The sequence below is a fragment of the Panthera pardus genome, unplaced genomic scaffold (genome assembly GCF_024362965.1).
Source record: "Panthera pardus isolate Hobbes unplaced genomic scaffold, ASM2436296v1 HiC_scaffold_13, whole genome shotgun sequence".
Classification (NCBI taxonomy): Eukaryota; Metazoa; Chordata; class Mammalia; order Carnivora; family Felidae; genus Panthera; species Panthera pardus.
This window is the reverse complement of record NW_026526688.1, coordinates 51,367,332-51,392,227: the sequence shown is the minus strand read 5'-3', so window position 1 is coordinate 51,392,227 and position 24,896 is coordinate 51,367,332. Positions and strand designations below refer to the sequence as shown.

Here is a 24,896-nt window from a genome sequence, read left to right as displayed (position 1 = left end):
GACAGCTTCTTCTGTGATACACACTCAACACATACACCAGATCACAGGATGCCTTAACACCCTAAGAAGTAGTCGCTATTATCCTAACAAATCAGGAAACCCTAGCTTAGAGAGGTTGGCAGTCAAAGGTCATACCGCAAGCAAGCAGCGGAACCACTGGTGATCCATGTCAACCACCCACCTCCACGGGCTTTTGCTCTGTCAACCAATGAGCAGAAGTAACACCCTGTTGCAAAGAACGCAGCTGTGGATGTAGGCACCATATCCTGGTCTATGCAATGGCGTCCATGAAGTTGTGGACTTCAAACACTCGCTGCTTGTTTCCCAGTACATATTAAAATAAACATGCAACTATTAAAATTGAAGAGGTTCATCTAGATATACCCTAAAGTAATCCTGTATAACACAAGGGATACATATGTCACACTTTGAGAGCCCCTGCATTTTCCCATGCTGGCCTTGAAAGATGAGGAGGAGTGTAACCCGTGGAAAGTTTGAGTTCACTCAACTCTCGTCCTATGTAGGTCAGGGTTATTTTGCACATATACCTCCACTGAAATGAAAATGTCTTCTTGGTCCTCACAAGAATGCTTTCTTCTCTCATTATTCTGGCCAGTAAGTGGAATCGTAGGGTTCTTGCAGTGCACTTGAATGAAATGCAGAACGTGAATGAAAGACTGATGGCCCAGCAATGCCCAACAGTCAGCATTGCTCCTGGAAGCTGCCACCACAAGCCCAACTCCGCCCTGGGGGCCGCAACTTCCTGCCACTGCAGCAATGGGCCAGAACCACCAGAGGGCAGTAACACAACCAGATTTTTCATTTGGATCCAAATGCGGATGCACACAGTTTAATAATATGTAAAGCCCATTATTACAAGCTTTTCCTCTCCCCACCCCCTATTAATGAACAAATGCCCAGGGGTAATGCAGATATTTCTAAATACAGTGCAAGAAAGGGCAATCTGTACTCATACACAGGGAGTCTAACACACAGTGATAAGTGGAAATGAAAATAATCACCCAGATGCAACTAAACCATTAAGGCTAAAGATTTAGCTGTCTCTATGGCTGCATACATGGAAATATAGATGCCTGCCTCCCAGAAATGGGCATTTTTAAAACATTTATTTCATAAGTTCTTATTAAGAAATCTTAACAATACCTATAATGATAACTGCAAAAGTACAAGAGGGGTGTAAGAGGAATTTCATCTTTACTGCTGGGCATACAAAGGGGGATTCTTCTCTTTGACTAAGGTAAGTGAATGAATTATTCAGGGTCTTTCCATGGACATTTAAAACCCATAACTCCACACTTTAAACAACACCACAAATTTAAAAAGAAGAACAACTGGCTAATCCCCAAACTATAAAATACCCACTCTATTCAGGGTCCTTTGATGCAGAGGAATGATTTTTGATGTTTTGTAAACGCAGAATCTTTTAGTGCAGTTACTGGTTTTAACATCACAGCATACAGCATACAATAGACCGAGCAGGGATACTCCTAACCATGGATAACCTACTCATTTCTCTATAAACAAAGACACAGAAATAACCTTGACACTTTCTCAATTCGTGACAGAAAGGAAGATTCTCTGATCCAATGTTTTTCACAATGGTTTGGAATTGGGGGGCCTTTGGAAAAGCAGAATGAAGTCAGCCTCATCTCTGGAGTCACCCCATGAAACCCTGATATTCGTAAACTGCTTGACAGATTACCAAATACCCCCCCCCCCCAAATTTGAGCAAGGCATTCATAATCAAATGACTCTAACTCTGGGGCACCTGGGTGGCTCAGTTGATTAAACATCTAACTCTTGATTTCGGCTCAGGTCATGATCTCATTGTTCGTGGGTTTGAGCCCTGCATTGGCTCTGCACTGACAGTCAGTGTGGAGCCTGCTTGAGATTCTTTCTCAATCTCTCTCTTTCTGCCCCTCCCCTGCTCACGTCTGTGCTCTTTCTCTCTCAAAATAATTAAGTGAATATTAAAAAAATATATAAATAATAAAAGTACTATCTAGGTCACTTTGAAAATGTGAATAAAGCCTTTTGAGCTCCAGTTTCTTCCTAAGGCAGGTAGGAGAACAGATCCTGAACTACCTCCCAGTATAAGGACAAGGGTCACTTGTGTAGTATGACACAAAGCACTGAAAACTCAAGATTTATAAGGAGTTCTGTTCTTATTCTCCTCATTTTATAGACAAGGAACTAGAGCTGTAAAGACCTGTCCAAGGTCACGGTTGGTAAAGGTAGAGCAACGCTGCCACGTGTTCTCATCCAAAGCTGTGGTTCTTCCCACCCCTCCAAGGTAACTGTCAGCTTAGGCTGCTGTAACAAAGAACCACAGGCTGGGAGACTTAAACACAACCTTTATTTCTCACAGTTCTAGAGGCTGGGAAGTTTCAGATCGAGGCGTCAGCAGAGGAGATTTCATTGTGAGGACTCTTCTCATGACTTAGAGACAGCCTACCATCTCATTGTGGGCGCACATGACCTCTTCTTTGTGTGCACATGGAGAGAGAGAGAGAGAGCGCACTCCAATGTCTCTTCTTTTAAGGACACTAATCCCATGGTGGGGTTCCATCCTCATGACCTCATCTAACCCTAATTACTTCCCGAAGCCCCATCTCCAAATTCCGTCACACTGGGAGGTTAGTGCTTCAACATATAAAATCTGAGGAACACAAATATCCAGCCCATAACAAGGGGTAACAATGGGCTTCTTTATCCTGCTCCAAATCTTCAGTTCAGGACAACAAATATTTGCTACTAGGTGCCAAGCACAGTACCGGGCCTTAGGGGAAACAAGGGTGACTAGGGGCCCCCAAAGAGTTTAGTGTTAGGACAGTTCTACGAAATGTTCTACAAGGGACAGCATTTATGACATAAGGACTTTTGTGACTGTGTATAGCATAGTTTATTATAACCAACTTCATGAGTTCCTTCTTCAGATAGCTATGTTTGAAACAACTGTAATGCAAATATGGCAACTAATCAGTACATAGTTAATATTTGATAAGGTAATTCATGTATTAATTTCCTGAGGAAGATGGGGTCAAACAAGGAAGGAAGGATATTTTCAAATTTTCAGCCTTATAGAAGCTTACAAGGAAACAAAGGGTCTGTACCTCCTGGTAGGGAATTATCAGATCCAGTCACAGGATGATGATTATAGCATAACTGGATATTTATTGAATATATTTAACTTCTTCAGTTGAGTTGACGTAATTAAAACTGCTTTCTGGGGACGCCTGGGTGGCTCAGTTGGTTAGGAGTCTGACTTCAGCTCAGGTCATGTTCTCGTGGTTTGTGATTTCGAGCCCCGCACAGGGCTCTGTGCTAACCGCTCGGAGCCTGGAGCCTGCTTCAGATTCTGTGTCTCCCTCTCTCTCTCTGTCCCTCTCCACTTGCACTCTGTCTCTCTCTCTCTCTCTCAAAAATACATACAAATTAAAAAAAAAAACACCTGTTTTCTGGATTGGAAAACTGAAGTGTCTCAGCTTCAATTAATATATATTGGCTGACTACTACATGCTAGCAGTATGTATGTGTGCTAGTATGCATGATGGATGTATTAATTTACTTATATAAATATTCAGTCCATAATAAGGAGTATTTTACATATATATAAAATCTCATTTAATTCCTACAATAAACCTTTGAGGAAATTTTGTTAGGTAATTTAAAATGAAGACCAGAGAAGTCAAGGACTCATTGATGTTAAGTGACTAAGAGAGTACTAGAACATTCTTGCCAACCATTCAAACATTATTTTGATTACTTACACACACACACACACACACACACACACACACACTTTTGTCCCCAAAATCTAGCTCCTAGGATTTTTTTTTCTGGTGTTATTTTTGGTCTGTTACTTTATTTTGGTAAGTAGTATAGGGGTGAAGTTGGGTCTTTTTTGAAGGTAGATATATTTGAAAGGGGAAAAGCTTATGTGAATGTCTATCTCCCTTCAAAACTAGACAAGGACCTTAAGAAAGAGATCAAGCCCCATCCTCTCTGGAGAATTGAGTGTATTCTGTGTTTAGCTCCGGGATCCAGAAGAACCCAGATGGGCGCCCACTCAATGAACATGGCTTGACTCTCCTGAGAAGCCCAGAAGAGAAGAGCTCCCCGTTTCAGTCTCCCATTTAAGACTGGACACGTGACAGTGGTAATCTGGAAACCAAATCTGGAGACTGCGGAAGGCTAAATAATAGCACCTCCGAATGTCGATGTCCTGATCCCTGGAACATGTGAATGTTATTTTATATGGCAAAGGCTTCAAAGCTGTGATTAAACTAAGGATCTGGAGACAGGGAGATTATCTCGCATTATCAGGTGGGCCCTAAATACAATCGTGTCCTTATAAGAAAGAGGCATAGGGGGGCGCCTGGGTGGCTCAGTCGGTTAAGCGTCTGACTTCGGCTCAGGTCATGATCTCACGGTCTGTGAGTTTGAGCCCCACGTCGGGCTCTGTGCTGACAGCTCAGAGCCTGGAGCCTGCTTCAGATTCTGTGTCTCCCTCTCTCTCTGACCCTCCCCTGTTCATGCTCTGTCTCTCTCTATCTCAAAAATAAATAAACATTAATTTTAAAAAAAAGAAAGAGGCATAGGAAGATCAGACACACAGAATAGGAGGAGGCAATGTAACCATTGAGGCAGAGAATGGAGTGATGTGGCCACATGTCAAGGAATGTCAGCAGTCACTAGAGGAGTAGAGTCAAGAAAGGGATTGCCCATGAGAGCCTCTGGAGGGAACACAGCCCAGATGAAACCTTGATTTTGGTCCAGCAAAACTGATTTCAGACTCCTGGGCTCTGAAACTATGAGAAGATAAATTTCTGTTGTTTTAAGCCACCAAGTTTGTGGTAACTAGCTGCAACGGCCATTTGTAACTAAGACAGAGACAAAAAGCCAGAGATATGGCAAATTAGAGAAAGGAAGACGGTTTTATGTACCAACCACTGACTTAATCTTACCAAATATTGTTTTACGATGTGACATTTAGTAATTTCTTCTGTCAAGAGAGTTTTCAAGATAGGCTTTGGGGTCAAGAACACTATGGTTAACTCAATAATTATTTCCTCCTGGTATATAACACATACTAGACAAAGCAGCAATTCCTCAAACCTCTAAATTTGGTCTATTTGTGGAAACGCTGACTCTGCATTAAGAACTAACTTTGAAATACAAAGAAACATAAAAACATTTATTATAATGTTCACTGAATAGCCGTAAAATTTTCTATGAGTGACCATGGTTCTTATCCTAAGTCCCCAGAATTCCAGAAGTTCTTGAGCTTTATTAGAAGGTTTGGAGCTCAGAGCAAGAATTGTATGTTAATTCTTAGATATACCATGGTAATCAGCCACTCTGACTAGAAGATGTCTCATGGAAAGATGGCAAAATGATTGTTTGGATTTCATTCTCAATGTAGTAGGGAAGCCACAGATGAGTTTGACACAGGGCAAGGAAATGACTAGAATTAGATTTAGGAAGTCGCTCTGGCTGCCCTGTGTGGGTGGCTAGTAGTGGAGAGGTACACAGCCCAGTAGTCTAGGAACAGATAACAGTAGTCCGACTATGACAGTGAATATGAAAATGAGCGAGAAGTAGGCACAGGAGGGACATATCTGAGAAGCAGACTGTAGGTTAATCTGATTAACCAGAGGTGAGGAGTAAGGGAAAGGGTGAATCAGTGAGGACTCATAGAGATCTTGCTTAAGCAAGTTAGAAGATGATGGCTGGGAGGGCAGGCAATGGGTTGGGGGCAGTGTCAGAAAAAAGCTGTGGGGCTTATTATGGTGTGGGGGAGGGGTGGGAATCAAGCCTCCCAGTTTAGGAAAGATTATGCTGACAAGTAAGGAGAATTAACAAGTAGGCAGTGGAATATGGGGATCTATAGCCCAGGGAGTAGTTCTGGCCCAGAAATTTTGAGTCAGCAGTATAAAGATGATGGCATTTAAACTATGCTAGAGAAAAGAAGCAAAAATTTAATTGGTAGCACAGGTAGATAGGTTATTTGGAAACGAAATCTTCTCCCTCTCTCTCTCCCTCTCTCTCTCTCTCTCTCTCTCTCTCTCTCTCACATGCATACACACTGAGCATCCAAACCACAACTTGTCAGGGCTTAACTGGAGAGCATGGGCAGTCACTGACTATCTGGCTATAGCCTAAGTGCTCGGGGAAGAAAACTGAATAATCAGACCTGAACAAAATTCTACTATGATTTCAAAATTTGGGAAAGAAAATTAAATAATCAAAGCTGAAGCAAACCTAAAAAAATGCTGCTGTAATCCAACCATTGCATACTGTTTTTAATCTTTCATTTTGAGTACTTTTCTTTAAAATGACACTATATGGAGTATAGATGACAGATGACAGACTGCAGGATAACTGAAATTTAAGATAAAATATGGCAAATACTTGGAGATTATAGCTATGTTGAAGATACAGATGAATGGATGGGTGGGTGGGTGAGTGGATGGATGGATGAACAAACAGACTGAGAGACTGATAGAGACAGATTTTAAAACATTATTTTTATATTTGGCACATGGTTGATAATTTAGCATTCACCCAAAAAGGTTATCCAGAGGAAAGGCTGTTCATGAAGTTTTGAGAGGTTGAGAAAGAGATAGGTCATGTGACCAGGAAAACTATCTTCAGACTTTTTAATTCTCTATCAAATTTCAAGAAACAAAACCTATCAGTGATCAAAAGATTTGATTCCTAAATGAGGAAGAGTTGCATTTTCAGGATATGAGAATTGCATCTGAACACCCACCTCCCCCACAACAGGCCACGTTTCAGTTTGGAATATTAGCACATGTCATGACAGGTCCACTTGGGAGATAAGCTGTCTATATTTGATAATCCAAAGGCAATTGATAATACATTAGATTATCTCCACTTAAGACCATGAGGAAATAATTCCATCATGAAACTCAAGGAAAAAAATATGAAAATGCAGTTAAGAAAAGCTAATGTAGTCTTCACCCCCCCCATATTTTGTGCGAAGTCTTCAGCTCATGAAGAACATGAAGCAGCTGTCCTACTCAGTGAACAGAATCCAGCACTTCCAAGGTCAATGAATCCAGTGTGATGTTTGATTTTCACTCAGATCCCCTTCTGTAAGGTTTTCCAGACTCCTTTAAGAATGAAAATTCACAAACTTCCTCAGCCATTTTTCCTTTCCTAAGGTTGTTGGTGAGTCTGGTATCTACAACCCAGCCAACTTTGCAGAAAACCACAGTTTAGATGGAAAATCACTTTGGGTTTCTGGCTCATCAGCAGTACTGCACATCTAATTAGCTCAACAATTGGTCCCTGTGATAAAATCAGCTAATTTTATGTTCAAATGGCTGCTCCGTGGTAAGCAATACTGTCACTCTAAACTCCAAGTATAAAGAAGTTGCTGAAGAAGCTGGTTACTAGGGGGTCACTGGGGGCAAACTAGTGAAGACTATTAAATTAGTAACCTAAGTCAATGTTATAGTTAGTGCATAGGGGTCCCACCAGGACTCAAATAAGATGAATTCCCAGAATGTAATGACAGGGCTGGAAATGCCAACTCTTAAAGGGGAAATGAGTGTACATAAAATGCATGGAATGAGTCATGTGCAGAATCTTCCAATCTCAGAAATAAACCTATATTTTTGTGAAGAGATTACAAATCCTAGACCTCAGTCTAGTACTGTTAAGAAATGACTCTCCCTAGATTAAACACCTTGTTGTTTCAGGAATTTGTGCAAGGTTACCTTAAGTAGAAAACCCAGGAAAGCCAATTCCAGGTTCCAGGAGTCAACTCTTTAGCTTTCTCCTCTCCTTTACTCACCTGTTAAGGCAACTGGTGATATCTGAGACTCTCTTCCTGCTTTGTGGGATCTATTAGCAACCACATTTACTTTTAAAGGTAAATTCAAAAGCACAGATCAAGTTCTTTATGGTGCAAAAGCTAATTATATCACCTCTCACAGACACTGCAAATTAGTGATTTTTTTTGGTGTGTATATTATCATTTATACCAATTGAATGGACAGTTAGAAATTTATACAACTTTCAAAACTAGGAACAAGAAACACATGAATATATACATTTCTACATAACGGTACTAAGAGATACATGCATACCTATATCTAAACATATCCATTATATCTATGTATGTATATAGATAAATAGAGTCAGAGATATACAAATGGCTTCATTTATATAAAGTGTTTAAAATAGTAATGAGCATGGAGTAAGCACTCAGTTGGTTCTGGTGTTGCTGTCTATCAGCAGCAGCAGCATCGTCATTATATAGCTACATACATATACGATATGTAAATATATACACTACACATGTAATGGTATAGTATATAACTATCTGCTTGTAACAGGATGTCTGTTGAAAAATAAAATTGTCTTTTTCTTTCTCTGCTCTAACAGAGGTGCCAGAAAGCACAAAATCATGGTAGATCATCCTCAAGGCTTTGTAGTCGGTCAGCTGCCTGGCCTGGATGAGGTGGAGTGGCTAAAGGACCCTCTGTAGACGGTCGCATCAGCCACCTCTCATGCGCCAGCTCAGATCCTCTCAGCCTCACCTGTCTCTCCTCCAGTTCCCACTGCAGTGCTCAGCTCTGGATGGACTCTGATTAGTTTTATGCAGGTGAGCCCTCCAGCGATTTGTCTCACACTCATGCCATGTGCCTCCTGCCTTCCTGCTGCAGGGACATAGTCTCCTAAGTCCACCCACGTGCGACCCAGAAGCACAGAGTGAACCCGTGGGGAATGGCATCCAACAGACATATGCTTCCCTTCTTCTCCCAGAAGGACTGGTCATTTCACAGGGACCAAACAACCCATCACTGATAGTACAGACCGAGTTATATTGGTTCTCCCTCTTTTTCTTTTCCAGGCCCCCTGCCCCTTACTCCTCCTCCACGGCACTGCACTCCCAAGTAAGTCCTCACACACAAGCCTTTGCCACAGGCTCTGTTTTCCGTGGGATCTGGACTAAGATAAAAATTATAGTGGTCACCGAGTACAGGTATATGCAATTAGCCCTACTGTTCACCAAGAAAGGTGACACAATGAGGGCCTTCATTCTTGGTTCCCAAAATGGAAAATGACTTGACCCCTCATGGTATAGATCTGAAAAGGGGGAAAGGAGACAGTAGTTCCTGGTGCTCAAGGTGGGACAGAAGGATAAATCCTGACCCAGGACTCCTGGGCAAGGACTGTATCAAGAATGGAAAGACACCTCTGCACTTGACTGAGCTCAGCCAAGGTCCCCAGGGTTGTGGCTTTCAGTATTCAGCTCTTTCTTGTGGTGACTGAAAGGAAAACTACCTGACCCTCATGCTGTGTATCTCCAAAAAGAAAGGGAGGGAGCAGTTCCTGGTGCAGTATCTCTGATGGCCATGAGGACTGTGCTCTATGGCAGTCCCATGCTCTTGCAATAAGCCAACACAAGAGCAGAAGGCTTGGAATCTTGAGTCTTCAGCCAGGGAGCCAGACTGGCATGCCCCATGCTCCCTTCAACATAGATACACACACCCCTCATAGACTGCTATGCTGTCTAATCAGGTAGCCACTAGCCACATGTGGCTATTTAAATATACAATTAAATTAATTAAATTAAAATAAAACAAAACAAAACACTCAGCTCTCAGTTGCATTAACCACACTTCAATGTTCAATAGCCACATGTGGCTAGTGGCTATTGTACTGGAGAGTACAGAAGAGACCACTGGCCATCATGGCAGAAAGTTGTACTGGAGGTGCTGGTCTAGAGTCAAGACTTTCTGGGTTTTAGCCAGTTAGCCAGGAGACAAGTACTGGACTTGCCACTCATCTATCGGGGGGATGCAGGGCCACTTTTATTTATGTGGTAAAATAAAAGAAACATGAGAGTATTTGTTCTCTGAGTTGATAATAAAGCAATTATATGTGGTTACATTAACAGCAATGGATATTTGGATACTGGGAAGACAGAAGACCCCAATCTTTATAAAAAAAAAAAAAAAGACCCTACTTTTAAAAACCAAGCAAAAATGTGTACATGTATGTGTATCCCATATGCTTAGGTACAAAACACCCAAAAAGCATGTGGTTAGAAAAACTATCTAGAATATAACATTAATAGTCCCCAAATCTACAAAAATAATGGATAAATTATTAAAAGTTTATTAATATTTAATATCTAAATTTTATTTCCTGTGTGTATCAGTTATCTAAATCAACATGGGCTCCACTCACAGCTAAGTGTAAGAAACTATGTTGGGGCAGAAACCAAAAAATCATGTTAACTTCTTCATCATCATCTGGAAGGCACTGACCTTTGGAACTTAAAATCCTCACTGTGAACACCAGAATATCATGTCATTTGCCTGCCATAGGCATTTCCCTACCCAACCTCTCAAATGTTGGTATTCCACCAGTCCTGAGCTTTCTCCTCTCATCTCTTATCACTTCCCCGAAGTGACTGTACCAGCAACTAGGGTTTCACTAACCAAGTTGATAACTCCCAATAATAACAAGGGCTACCATTTGTTGAGCACTTATTATGTGTGAAGCCATGTGCCATATAAGCATTAACCCAGTTAAGAGTCACAACAACCCTCCCTGCAAGGAAGGAACAGCCCACATCTTCTCCTAAAAACCACCTGGATGCCCAGATCACAGGTACCTTAAACTCCACATGTTCAGACTTAACTTACCTTCACAACAAATCCACCTCTGCACCTCTATACCTTCATATACAATATCACAAGCCAGAAACCTATAAATTACCCTGGACTCCTCCCACTCACTTTTTCTCCACTTCTAATCAAGTTCCAAGATCTATTATTTTACTTCCTAAATATCCCTTATTCCACTCTGACTGGCAGCACCCTAGAGAAGGCTCCTATTGTTTCTGTCCTAGAGCCCTGCATCAGCTGTCCGACTCATCTCCCTGCATTTGGTTTGTTTTTCTGTAACTCTAGTTACTCTATGACTTAACATTATGACTCTGGGGATCTGAAATATGAGGATAATAATGAGGTCTCTCATCCTTATAGGTTTGTTTGAGTTAAGTAAGATATAGAGTTTTCTAAGTGACTTGATAAAAAGTTCCACAGCTGACATATGAATTGAGACTATTTGGTGCTAGAGGCTACATGCTTAACCACTACCACATATGCCCAGGTAAGCCCACGATTATCAGAAAAGTCATGATGAAAAGAGACATAAGAAAGGATAATTTGCAGTGAAAAGCTTTTGAGAATGGCAATATAAGTATACATGAATTATTCCAAAACTTAGCAACTTAAAACAACAAAAGCTTATTATCTTGTGGTTTCTGTAGCACTGCTTAGCTAGGTGCCTCTGGCTTAAGACCTTTCATGAGGTTGCAGTCCAACTGTCAACTGGAGATGCCGTCCCACCAGTAAGCTTGACTGGGGCTGAGGAGCTTCTAAGCTTACTCATGTTGTTCTTGGAAGCCTTTGCCCCTTGCCACAGGGACCTTTACACAGGGCTGCCTCACAACATGGCAGCTGATTTCCCTTAGGGCAAGTGATCCAAGAGACAATGAGAGAGGGCCTCCAAGATGGAAGCCCGGATCTTTTAATAAACTCATCTCAGAAGTAACATCACACCACTTCTGTCATTCATTGGGAGTGAGTCATTAAATTTAGCCCACACTCAAGGATAGGGGTTTACACAAGGGCAGAGACCACTGAGAGCCATCCCAGAGGCTGCTGACTATTATCCCCAAGCAGACATCATAGCCCTGGAGGGAGGAGGTGTGCTGAAAATAAATAAGGCCCTACCAGCACCTCCCTTAGCCTTCTCTGCTTTCCAGAGTTGAACTGACCATGAACTTCATGTCCTGCTACTTTTTTATCAGTAGATACACTCTTGTCTCTCTCTCCTCCTCACTGCCACCTTGCCACCATGGGGGTTAGATGGAGATCCCACAGATTGCTGGGAACTGTTACATATCAGACTTTTCATATTAATACTAAAATAGACCAGCATTACAGTAGCTAATGGCCTCATTGTTAAGCATAAATCTAAATCAGAAAATATAACAATAATTAAAATGTAAACAATATCACAAAGTTCTAAGAATTAAAGCAACTCAAGTTACTTTTAAAAGAAACCAAAGCTCTATTGGATTTTTTTAAGTATTATACAATAGTAAAAATAATTATTTCATGATGTAGTATCTATATTTCTGAGAAGTGTTTTTATTATAATTTAATCTCCTGTTACTAGCAAGAAAGAATGAGTATTCTGGGTTTAACCATGTTCCCCAAAAAAGATAAGTTGAAATTCCACCCCCACCCCCAGTATCTCAGAATGTAAGCTTATTTGGAGATACTGTCTTTACAGAGGTAATCAAGTTAAAATGTGGGCATTAGGTTGGACTATAATTCACTATGGCTGGAATTGTCAAAACAAGGGGAAATTTGGACACAGAAACAGATATGATAGAGGAAAGACAATGTAAAAAAGACACAGGGAGAAGACAGCCATCTATAAGCCAAGGAAAGGGGCCTGGGGCAGAGCCCTCTGTGGCAAGCCTCAGCAGGAACTGACTCAGCAGAGCCAGCACCTTGATTTTGGACTTCCAGCCTCCAGAACCATGAGACAATGCATTTCTGTTGCTTAAGACACCTAGTCTGTGGTAGTCTGTGGTACTTTGTTACAGCATCCTGAACAAATAATTATAGACAGAAGAATGAGATCCAGCAAGAGATAGAGGCAGAGAGAGATAGAGAGAAAAGAAGATACATATTCATCTGGATGAGTTGATTTTATGAGAAATGCACAAGGGCCTACTCCTAAAATATGATGTAGCATATTTATAGAGCAGAAGATGACAGACATTTCCAAAAACTATGTAAATAGAACAGTGCCAGGTGAAAACAACCAGACTGTCCCTCTACAGGTGGGGTCTGACTTGGTGGGGGCCAACAGGGGGCATCTGGGAGCAAGAGGAGACCCTACCTTCTGGTAGTCTTCTTTAGATCTCAGGGCCACCTCCAGGTGCTTGGTAGAGGTTGGATAGATGGCTGAGCGGTATTGAGAACCATGGTCATTGCCTTGGCGCATGCCTGGGAAAGTGGAGATCAGAAAGGATTACTGGAGGAGACTGAGCAACAAGGCCAGTGTCACAAGTTTTCTATGATTCATGTACTAAGTGCTTGTTTTTTTTTTTTAATGAAGTATGGTTGACACACAACGTTATATTAGTTTCATGTATAGAACTTAGTGATTTGACAAAGTCTTAACCTTATGCTACACTCACCGCAAGTGTACCTACCATCTGTCATCATACAACACTATTACAACACCTTTGACTATATTCCCTATGCTGTACCTTTCATGCCCTTGACTTATCCATTCCATAACTGGCAGCTTGCACCTCTTCACCACTTTTCACCCATCTCCAACAACACCTCCCCTCTGGGAACCATCAGTTTGTTCTCTGTATTTACGGATCTGTTTCTGTGTTTTGTTTGTTCCTTTGTTTTGGTTTTTAGACTCCACAAATATGTGAATCATATGGTATTTGTCCTCTGTTTTACTTATTTCACTTAGCATAAGATCCTCTAGGCCCAATTCTGTTGTCACAGATAGCAAGATCTCATTCTTTTAGATGGCTGAGTAATATTCCATTATATATATGTGTGTGTGTGTGTGTGTGTGTGTGTGTGTGTGTGTGTGTGTGTCTGCGTGTGTGTGTGTATATAGTGTGTGTGTATATAGTGTGTGTGTATATATATATATATATATATACATATATATTTATATATAACATTTATCCATTTATCCATCAATTAACACTTAACATTGCTTCTATATCTTGGTTATTATAACACTGCAATAACACAGGGGTGCATATATTACTCAGTGCTTGTTTTAATTTCCTCTTGACACTACTCTCCTTAAACAAGCATGAAATATATCTGTTTTTCTTTGCTTATTTTAATTACAACAAATATATTTGAACTTAAGTAAGTTTATTGTAGGTCTTAGATCATAGTAAATGCTTTACAAATATGTATTCTTCTATGCAGATATTTAAATCATAACCTATTCCATTCATCACTTGCAAAGCATTGTGCCACACATTATTTCTTTGGATCCTACTGAGACACCTGTGTGGCAGGTACCATGGTCCCTCACTTGGCAAATAAGGAGATGCCTATAAATGATGAAATAACTGAGGCTCAGTGAGTTTGAAGAGTTCGCCTAAGGTCATCCATCCAATCAAAGGAAAACGTGAGCCTTTTCCTTAAAGGAAAAGAGGTGAGCCTAGCCCATTTTCCACCCCTTCGCAGCAGCTAAAGTGTAGATAGTGATCAATTTCTAACTGAAAAATTTAGTCCCCAAAGTTAAACAGCCACAGGGTTACTATAGATCTCCTATAGATTTCCATGCTGTTGTCAAAATGAACTTCACACATGTTTACTGCATTATTCAATTATCAGTTTCAGTTTTAAAAGTGCCCAAAACTCCTCTGACAGAAGATTCAATCTTCCAAAAAGAACGGCTTTGGCTTTGTACTTACAGATGTTAACGTATATGTGAATTACCTGGGGATACTGTTAAAATGCAGATTCTGGTCTGGTAGGTCTATGGTGAGCCTGAGTGAGATTCTGTATTTCTAATCTGCTCATGGGTGGGTGCTGACCAGCAGACGGCATTTTGAGTAGCAAGAGTTTAGAGTTTGCTCAGATATTTTCAAGGTTTTGTGTAACACATCAGCAACATTTTTAATTTCAATAATGTGTTGAGGAAAACCTGACTCTGCCGTTTCTGAGGTTTGTAGTGTACAATGCTTCCTCCACCTGCCCCCAATTCTCCCGGGATGCACACACTTTTGCACTGAACTCCTATCCAACCTTCAAGACTTAGTTGAAGCATCTTCACTCGACAGAAGCTTCCCTGAGTGTTCCTTACAGCTGTGCCAATCACTGACTCCTTTGGGCAGGTCTCTCTCTTAGAGGTTTTATCATGCTACATTGTTATTATGTGGTTGTCCCTCTTCCTCGTCTGTGAGCCTTCCAGAGGGCAGAGCCTTACAGACATAGTACCTGGTATAGCATCAGACTGATGGATACACTTCCATCAATATTTGTTGCATGAAGAATGTATGAGTTTATATCTTGTGACCCAAGGCCCAGCAATCAATACTGTAGTCCAAATCAATTAATCAAAGTGCTTTTTCCTTTGTAAATAAAATTTTAATTCAAACGTAAATAAAATCATGTTTCTTAAGAACTCTAGGAAAAAGCTGCCAATGAGCTAATACGTTTGACTAGTAGAGGGAAGGGCAGTAGCTGAAGACACCAAAGGTTCACTATGGTGGTAAATGAATTGACAAGCTAGAATTCATGATCAAAACTACAAGCTAAAAATAGAGGTCTAAATAATAACAAACTAGCAGGATTTAGGGTCAAGCCTATGGCTATCTATGGTGTGTAACGTGTGTACTTTTGCATGGGGTGGAAGGTATTTCTGGCACCTATTTGTTCACACGCCAGCTTGGCTGACTTCCTAGAAATTCCATTCTCCCACCTTCAGAGTCCCATCCTCACCTTGATACACAAAGGCCACGTGGGGACCAGGAACTAATTAGTGGCTTAAAGAGCCAATACCAATGACACCAAAATATTAATTTAATAATATATAATAAACCAGCCCATGCCTCCAATAAGCACTGTGTAATACCACATTAGAATACCTATTTCTGTATATTCACATAAGTATCATGGTATGGTTATTATAGTATACAATATATAAGTGTTATTACAGTGTAAATATTTTTATAGGATATGCTATATAAATACTGTTACAGTATTATTTATTAAGCACCTAATATGTGCCAAGTACTTTTCCAGATGCTGAGGATACAGCAATGAATAAAAGCAAACCCCAGGGTTCCACATTCTAGTATAATTTAAGACACTGGATAAATAGACATTCCAGAATGGCACAGTGGCAATATTTTTTTCTTTGTCTTCTGCAATGTTCCCTCCTTCACTTATAAGTAAGGCTTTTCTTGCATGACTACTTCACATCCTTTTGTGCACAATGCCGTGATGGAGCATTATTGTCCCCTCTGAAATATTCTCCATGAAGAAAAAGATTGCTGGATGGCTGATTTTTAGTAAAATCTGACCCATCTCCAGTCAGCACAAGATGCACAACAGTAGGGTCTTCATGTGGAGTTGGTTAAATCGATTCAAGTTTCCTTTCTTTTGGAAGATAAACTAGTATGTGAGTAAAAGAGAACATGCAGGTGTGATTTATGTATATTTTTCAACAAATTTTGCTAAGATTCCATATGCCTTGTACATTGAGGACAACAAATATCTCTGCATTTGGATGAAGATCCTTGAATTATCCTAGGATTATGAGGAATTGTTGCTTATGAATAAAAACTGGCTTTTTAGCAAACAAGATGGGAATAGTTAAGAATTATTCCAAGGAAACTGTATAACAGCGGTCTCTTCCACTGATCATATTTTCACAGGTAGTCTGATAGAAGAGTGCACAATGAAATATTTAGATTTACATCCACATTTAGAGCTTCTCTTGTAGTCACATGACAACCTACGGGGTAGAGACATCTGGAAGATTCCATAAAATTGTGTGGTTGAGCAGAAAAGATGCACATGACTGTCATTTCTAGGCAAGTATGTAAGGCAATGCATTTTTGTAAAAAAACAATCCATGCATTCTTTATGTAATTATGGGTTATACTACTACTACAATCCAGGATAGGGGTTTATAAGTCCTTCCCTGAAGCCACGATCCCTTGAATTAAATTCTAAGTTGATCACCTGCTAATTACCAATAGGGCTCCTGTCAGTGTTGTCCTTGTTTTCTTTGTGCAGATTTGGGCTGTCCCCAACTCACCCCAGACAGCTATAAAGAGGAGTAACATAGTGGGTATTATCCACAGCTCTGCTCCAGACTCCTCGCACCTTTCCCCTTTGCACTAACACAAACTGACTATTCATCCATTGGAAAGATGGGAATTATTCACACTGTTACAGCTGCCATCTTCAAGTCTTAAAGATTGAATTTACAGCCCTGACCTTCTGATCCCCACTCTTCTTGGATGTTCTAACAAAACTGACAGCTCCCCACATCAGAATCAATGCATGCTCTCCTCCCAGTCACTCTGGCTAAACCCCTGCCTGGCCAGGAAGGAAGGCAAGAAAGTGCTAAAGTGATACAGTAGGGGATAGAGAGAAAATATCAAAGCTTTTATGCAGACACTCTTGAATTTTGAGTGATACTGGATAAGGCATTAATGCTCTGGTATACTCATGAACAACAGTGTTAATTTGACTGAAATTTTTTTCCATCAAAATTCATCCTGAGGAGGAGATATTAATATCTTAAAACCATGCATACGTATCGACATCCTTGTGTGTGTGTTTGGCTAAATCCAATGCATGTACCTTTCAGTTCACTGATGAAGAGGCTTATTAGAAGGATAGGAGCTTAAAATTTGGAAACAGATAGCTCACTGGGAAATATGATTTGATGCTCAACAACTAGAAAAACCTGTAGAACTATGGATTTTCTGTTCTCGTTATTTTTAATACATTGCATTTACAGGTGTTTAGCATCATTAAATTTTTCATCATTTCTTTCAACCTCCATTGGTTTATGTTAGGAACACAAAACAGTAATTCACATGTGAGAAAAACCTGTTCACTAAATCTCTCATAAGAAGCCTAGGACTCAGAGCAACAAGACCTTGTTTTTTAAGTCTGACTCTGCCACTGACATGCTTTATGTAAATTACCTAATCATTCTGAGCTCCAAACCTCATGTGTAAAATAAGGATTATAAGGACCTAAACTATAGGTTTGTTGTGAGGAGTAAATGAGATGAAACCTGTAAAACACTTTGTTGAGTATAAAAAAATATGTAGGTGATAAGCACTTTCATTTTTACAACTTCTAAGAATCTTGGAATGTTTCAGAATTACTAGTTTGAAATAAAAATAATAAATGATGTCACACAAGATACTCTAGGCGCAACCCTTTTCATCCCCTGAAAAGCATTAAATAATACTCTTCCCTCAGATACCCATGCAGTAAAAGTCACACAGAAAAATCCAAAGAGAGAATCAAAATCCATTTTTATGTGGGGAGAAATGTGCTAGCTTTTAACTCTTTATTACATTTTTTAGCAGAAGTATCTTCCTAATGAAAATTTTAACTCTGCTAATTTCAGTGGAAAACAAACCCAAGAAAGGGAAAAACTCTTTGAGTGAATTCTCCTATACCTGCCCCTACCCATGAAGAGCTTTCCAAAGCAATGTCTCTCTTGAGTTCTGAACTTAGGTTTGGAAAAATCAGGCTTTCAGCATTATCTTGTATCTCCTGAGCTCACGGCCACTGGGGTACTGCAAAAGGGGAAATATCTGCAGAGTGTTTGACAGAAATAGTTAAAATCACTGGAAAAATAGCTAAAAGGCCCTTCTTTCTAATTGTGTGCTTTCCTGCCTTCCACCCATCCATCCATTTTGTCCTGTCTCAGGCAAGGTACTAGGTACTGAGATTCAGAAATAAGACACATTCTTTTTTTTAAATATTTTTTTAATGTTTATTTATTTTTGAGAGAGAGACAGAGACAGAGAGAGAGAAAGAGAGCAAGTGGAGGAGGGGCAGAGAGAGGGGGAAACACAGAATCCAAAGCAGGCTCCAGGCTCCAAGCTGACAGCACAGAGCCCAATGCAGGGCTTGAACTCACGGACCATGAGATCATGACCTGAGCTGAAGTCAGACACTTAACTGAGACACCCAGGTACCCCAAGGCTTATTTTTCAAGTAGGTCATACTCCCAGGACAGTAAAGGGAAACACATGGAAACCAGTAAGCACAATCAAGTATACAGGTGTGTCTTAATTCAGGCTGCTAAAACACAATATCACACACTGGGTGGCTTAGCAACAACACAACATTATTTATTACAGTTTGGGAGGCTGGAAGTCCTAGATCAAGGTACTGGCTGATTCAGTGCCTGGGGACAGCCTTCTTTCTGATTGCAGACAGCTGTCTTCTTGCATTATCTTTACATGGTAAAGAGAGAAAGAGAGAGAGAGAGGACCAGTTCTCTAGCCTCTTCTTAAAAGGACATTAATCCCGTTCATGAGGGCTCTACCCTCACATTGGAGATTACATTGGGGATTAGGTTTCAACATATGGATTTGGGGGTAACAAAAATATTCAGTCCATAACAAGGTGCTATGGGAAAAAATCTATGTAAGTTAGAAAAATACAGGGATTCAGAGAAGGGAGAGGCTAAGTTCACCTGATCAATATGGGAAAGGCCTAAGTCCTGAAAGGCTGTATAGAGAAAGTGACTTTGTCTTGAAAGAGCAGTAGATGGGCACAAGGGGTGAAAGGCATTCTCCAGAAAGTGGAAGGACAAAAGTAAGGATTATGGAACAGCATGGTGCCTTCAAAGACTTGGAAGGAACCAATACAATTTGCAAAAGCATCAGCGGCATGTTAAGCATTTTTATCAGAGTCCTAGGGCGCATCTTCTCAAGAAGGATGAACACTTTACCATCGAGCTTGAAGCCCACATGAGAAAACCAGCAGTTAGGAGCTACTAGAAAGCAGTGGTCCAACTCAGTGAATCACAATATTTGACTGTTACAACCTGATCTAAACAGCCTTTATAATGCTGTTATCAAGAGGGCAAAAGTAACCTAAACTGCATTGTGAGAAAGGACAGAAAAATGTCACTGAGAGACAGAGAATCCCTACTTGCCTTTCCTTCTTCTGCAAACAAATACATTCTCTCCAGTATCAAGTATTCACATAGTACCAACTGTGTACTCAGCACTATCGAGGTCACAGAAGAATTAAATTATGAGTCTCGATCCCAAGAAATAGCCTGGAAAAGGGAGAGAGGGAAAGCATGAAAGGAACGGTTATAAGCTTGACCCTACACTTCACCAAACTGAGTTTTTGCCAACATTCCTCCTCATACTGCAGACAGCTGTCCTTAATCTTCACATTAGCCCTGTTTAGTTGGTATTCTTAACTTTCTGTGACACAAAGGAAGCTATGAATCAGAGACATTTAGTGACCTGCCTGATGTCACAGAGCTGGTAAATGGCTGTCCTAGGATTTAAAGCTAGATCCAACGAATACCAAAATTGCTGTACAAGAAGTTACAGCAGGGGCACCTGGGTGGCTCAGTCGGTTGGGCATCCGACTTCAGCTCAGGTCACGATCTCGCGGTCCGTGAGTTTGAGCCCCGCATCGGGCTCTGGGCTGATGGCTCGGAGCCTGGAGCCTGCTTCCGATTCTGTGTCTCCCTCTCTCTCTGCCCCTCCCCCATTCATGCGCTGTCTCTCTCTGTCTCAAAAATAAACAAAACGTTAAAAAAAAAATTAAAAAAAAAAAAAGAAGTTACAGCAAAACAATTAAAGACAATGGAACAAAGTGCCCTGTCAGTGGTGCATCAGGGGAGAAGCATCACCACTTAAGGTCCAGAAGTAAGAACAAGCTTGGTATGTGATGAGGACAGCGAAGAGACAGGGCTGGGTTCTGACAAGGGGGTTGGAAGGAAAGGAAGCTGGTTGGTTGAGCATGAGGCCGCATAGATATCTTGACAGGACACATCAGGGCCCAGATATGTATGGAAAGATCAGTCTCAGGAAAGATCAGTCTCAGGGAAGTCTCAGGGTTCTGTAGAACCCTGGGTAAGCATAATCTTCCAAAATCCAAAACTCTCTTTCATACAGATTCACTAAGTGTTGCAAAGTTCATTGTGCTGGCTTTGGAAAAACTAAGAAGATAAATTACTGACACTATTTGGCTGTTTTCATGTCCCAGGAAAGCAAGCAATGGTCTTGCCTCAGTGGGTGAAATGAAAATAGCTGGCTGAGAAACAACATCTTGTGCTGAACATTCTCCCATAACGCTCTCTAAACTAAGTAATGAGGAGTGGGCTTTGGGGCATTCTTGAAGAGGACTGACCTCCTGGCAGCTACCAACTATTTGAGATTTTTCCAACCACCTTCTTCCAATAAGATTTGAAAGGGACAAACCATCCTGATATGTGCTAAGATTTCTCTCAGCAGAGCCACAGAAAGCACTAGAAAACAGAGAAATAATCTATAATGAGGAAAAAAAGATGGAAGTTCTCATATGCTCAGCGGGCCTTCTAAACTTTAGTTAACTTTTGGGTACCAGGCCTGTTTTATACCTACCTTTTAGCTGGAGAGAGGAGAAATATGCTTGAACATGAGAATTTTAAAGGGAAGTTCACACTATGACTTATTGCAAGGTGATTACTTCAAGAAATTCCAGGACTCACCAGCTGATAGTGAACATCAAGGTGGAGAAGGACACATTTATAAGGGCCTACAATTACTAACCGTGGTAGGAACCTTCAAAGGAGCAATCTCATTAGAGGACTGTCATTGGTTGCATAGATAGGGTGACTTCCATTAGGATGAATCCATATTCTAGGATATGAATCCATATTCTGTTGCTAAGAAAATAAAATGGATCCTGACCTATAGTCTGCTTCATAAAGCCTGGAAATCAGGTTTTGTCATGTGACAGTTCTGAATTCTAATCCCAGCTCTGTGGTTTACTAACGGTGTAATGTCAGCCAAGTCATTAAACCCATCCACTCTTCAGCTTCCTCATTTGGAAAAATGAGGATGATGATACATACCTCACAGGGTTGTTAGGTATCTTATATAGGAGCTTAGTAAACATAACCCCTCCATTCCCTCAAGACTTCTAATGCAGAAATTCAAGAAGGAGATATTTTCAACATACTACTTAAGAATTAAATTCCTAAGTCAGTGAAGAGTTGTTAAGAATCTACCTCAATCCAGGAATCTTGCTAGGACTAACGTACAGACCAATGAACCTGATCTCAGTTCTCAGAAAATTTCTTGAATGTATCATCAAACAAATAAGCATGAAGAGAAGCAAGATGTACTCATTAAGAATGAACAGAGATCTGTTTAGAATCCATACCTCTTAACGACTCTGGCCTCAGTTCATCATCTGTACAGTCAAGGATTTGGGTTAGATCCTTTTAAAACCAGTTTTACTGAGGTAAAATTGACATACAATAAATGGTATACACTTAAAGTGTACAATTTGATCAGTTTTGACATGTATATACACCATGAAACCATAACCACAATCAAGATCATGAATACCTCCAAAATATTCTTCACAGCCCTTTTTTATTTTTTAAATGTTTATGTACTTATTTTTGAGAGAGAGGGAGAGAGAGAATGAGCGAGCAGGGGAGGGACAAAGAGAGGAGACAGAGAATCCCAAGCAGACTGTGCACTGTCAGCACAGAGCCAGATGCGCGGCTCAAACTCTCAAACTGTGCAAGGTAATGACCTGAGACAAAATAAAGAGTTGGATGCTTACCCAACTGAGCCACTCAGGCACCCTTTCACACCCCCTTTTAAATCTTTCCTTCCTACCACTCCCAGTTCCCACCCCAAAGCCTTAGGCAAACTCTGATCTACATTCTATAGTTATAGATTCATTTACATTTTCTAGAATTTTATACAACTGGAATAACAGCATGTACTATGTTGGTACATAGTTGGTACATGGTTGGTAACTCAGCCATGTTATTACAAGTTCAACAATTTCTTCTTTTAATAGCCGAGCAGTGTTCCATTAATCAGATACCCCACAATTTGTTTATTCATTGACCTATTGATGGACATTTTGGTTCTTTCCAGCCTTGGGTTTTTAAAATAAAGCTAGTATAAATACTCATGCACAAGTCTTTGTATGTACATATACTTTCATTTTTTCTGGATAAATACCTGGGAGTGGAATGGCCGGTACATTTTTGTTTCATTTAAGACTGCCAAACTTTTTTCAAAGTGGTTGTAATATTTTACATTAGCTTCCAGCAAGGTATGAGAACTCCAGTTGTCATAGTAACACGAACGCTTGGTACACTAAGTCCTTTTAATCTTAGTCATTCTGATATATGTGTAGTAGTATCTCATTGTGGTTTTAATTTGAATTTCTTAATGCCTAATGATGTTGAGTCTTTTTCATGTGATAATTTGCCATTTGTACATCTTCTCTGATAAAGTGTTCGAATATTTCACACATTTTTAAATTTTGTTGTTTGTTTTCATATAGTTGAATTTTTAGAGTTTTTTTTTATATATTCTGGTTACAAGGGTCTTCTCAGATATATAACTGGAAACTGCTTTCTCCAAGTCTGGATTTGTCTTTCATTCTCTTAGTGATTTTCCAAGAGCATAAGTTAATTTTGATGAAATCTAAATTATCAATGTTTTCTTCTATGGGTCATGTTTTAGGTGTTATACCTAAAAATCTTTACTTAACCCAAGTCACAAAGATCTTCTCTTATATTTCCCTTCAGAAGTGTTATCATTTTAGGCTTTAAATTTAGAGCTATGATTCATTTTGTGTTTTGTATGTGGCATGAGGTACAGGTCAGAGTTGTTTTGGTTTCCTTGCTGTTATTGCTGTTGTGTTCTTTTGTTGTTGCTTTTTTGCAGAAGGATATACAATTGTTCCAGCACCATTATGGAAAAGATTATCCTTTCTCCACTTTACAGTCTCCCCTTCCAGACTTTGTGCTGTGTTTGCAAAGCATTGAACTCCTACATAGCTTACCACCCTCAAAATACACTTATTATTTTGACTCTAAACAGTGGGTGATATTTTAAAGAGACTTCCATCTTTTAAAGTCTTTGTGTTTAGTTCAAATGTAGTTAACATTGCTAGTACTCTTTATTCCTTTGTGTAGATATATATTTCCAGCTGGTATCACTTCCTTTCCGCTTAAAGGACTTCCATTCACATTTCCTTCTAGCTCAGGTCTGCTAGTGATGAATTCATTCAGCTTCTATACATGTGAAACACACTTGAAAGATATTTTCACCAGGCAAAGAATTCTAATATGACAGTTCCTTTTTTCCTTTCAGTACTTAAAAGATATTGCTCCACTGCCTCATAGCTGGCATTGTTCCTGATGAGAAATCTGCTGTCTTCTGTATCTATGCTGCCTTGCATGAAATTTATCTTTGTTTTGTGGCTACTTATAAGATTTTTTCTTTATCAGGGATTTTAATGATTTGATTATCATGTGTCATGATGTCCTTTTCTTCATTTTGTGTGTGTGTGTGTGTGTGTGTGTGTGTGTGTGTGTGTGTTTGATGTTCATTTAATTTCTTATAGATTTGTTGTTTTATCAAATTTGGAAATTTTTTTTGACGTTCAAATTATTTTCATCTCAGACCTTACAATTTTCATCTCTTGAAATTGGGTTAGGCCTTTTTTTAAATATATTCTATCCTTCTATTTAATGTGTTCAATACTTCCTTTAGATTTTTAAACATAATGAATACAGTTTTAAGTACCTTAATTCTTATTGCTAGTTCCATTATCTGTGTCAAGATTGGGTCATTTTCCATTGATTAATTTTTCTCACTGTATACAGTATTTTTCTGCTTGTTTGAATGTCTAGTTATTTTTAATGGATTCCAGAAAGTGTGAATTTTACCTTGCTGGGTGCTGGATATTTTGTAATTCTACATATATATTCATATTCTTTGTTATAAAATGAGGTTGTTACTTGGCAGAAGTAATATATCCTTGAACTTGGGGGAAGATGGCTGAGTAGGAGGACCCTAAGCTCATCTCATCCCACAGATATAACTAGAGAACACTCACATCGGTGAAAACAACCCAGAAAACCACCCAAAGACTAGCAGAACAAACTCCACAACTAAATGTAGAGAAGCCGCCACATTGAAGTGGGTAGGAAGGGCAGAGACAGGGTAGGGAGCTAAAGGGACCAGGCCATAGGCAGGGCAGGGGGTGGGGGTGGGC

General features: G+C 40.0%; 1 protein-coding gene across 5 annotated transcripts in view; it reads right to left on the bottom strand.

Annotated features, from left to right (window-relative positions):
* The window catches only part of MSRA (methionine sulfoxide reductase A), a 451,589-nt gene that overhangs the window by 95,949 nt on the left and 330,744 nt on the right, over positions 1–24,896 (bottom strand). For all 5 annotated transcript variants that reach the window (XM_019440908.2, XM_053901094.1, XM_053901097.1 and 2 more), the window contains one exon: positions 12,991–13,097. In XM_019440908.2, the coding sequence (XP_019296453.1) occupies positions 12,991–13,097 (107 nt within the window). The remainder of the gene's footprint in view (positions 1–12,990; positions 13,098–24,896) is intronic.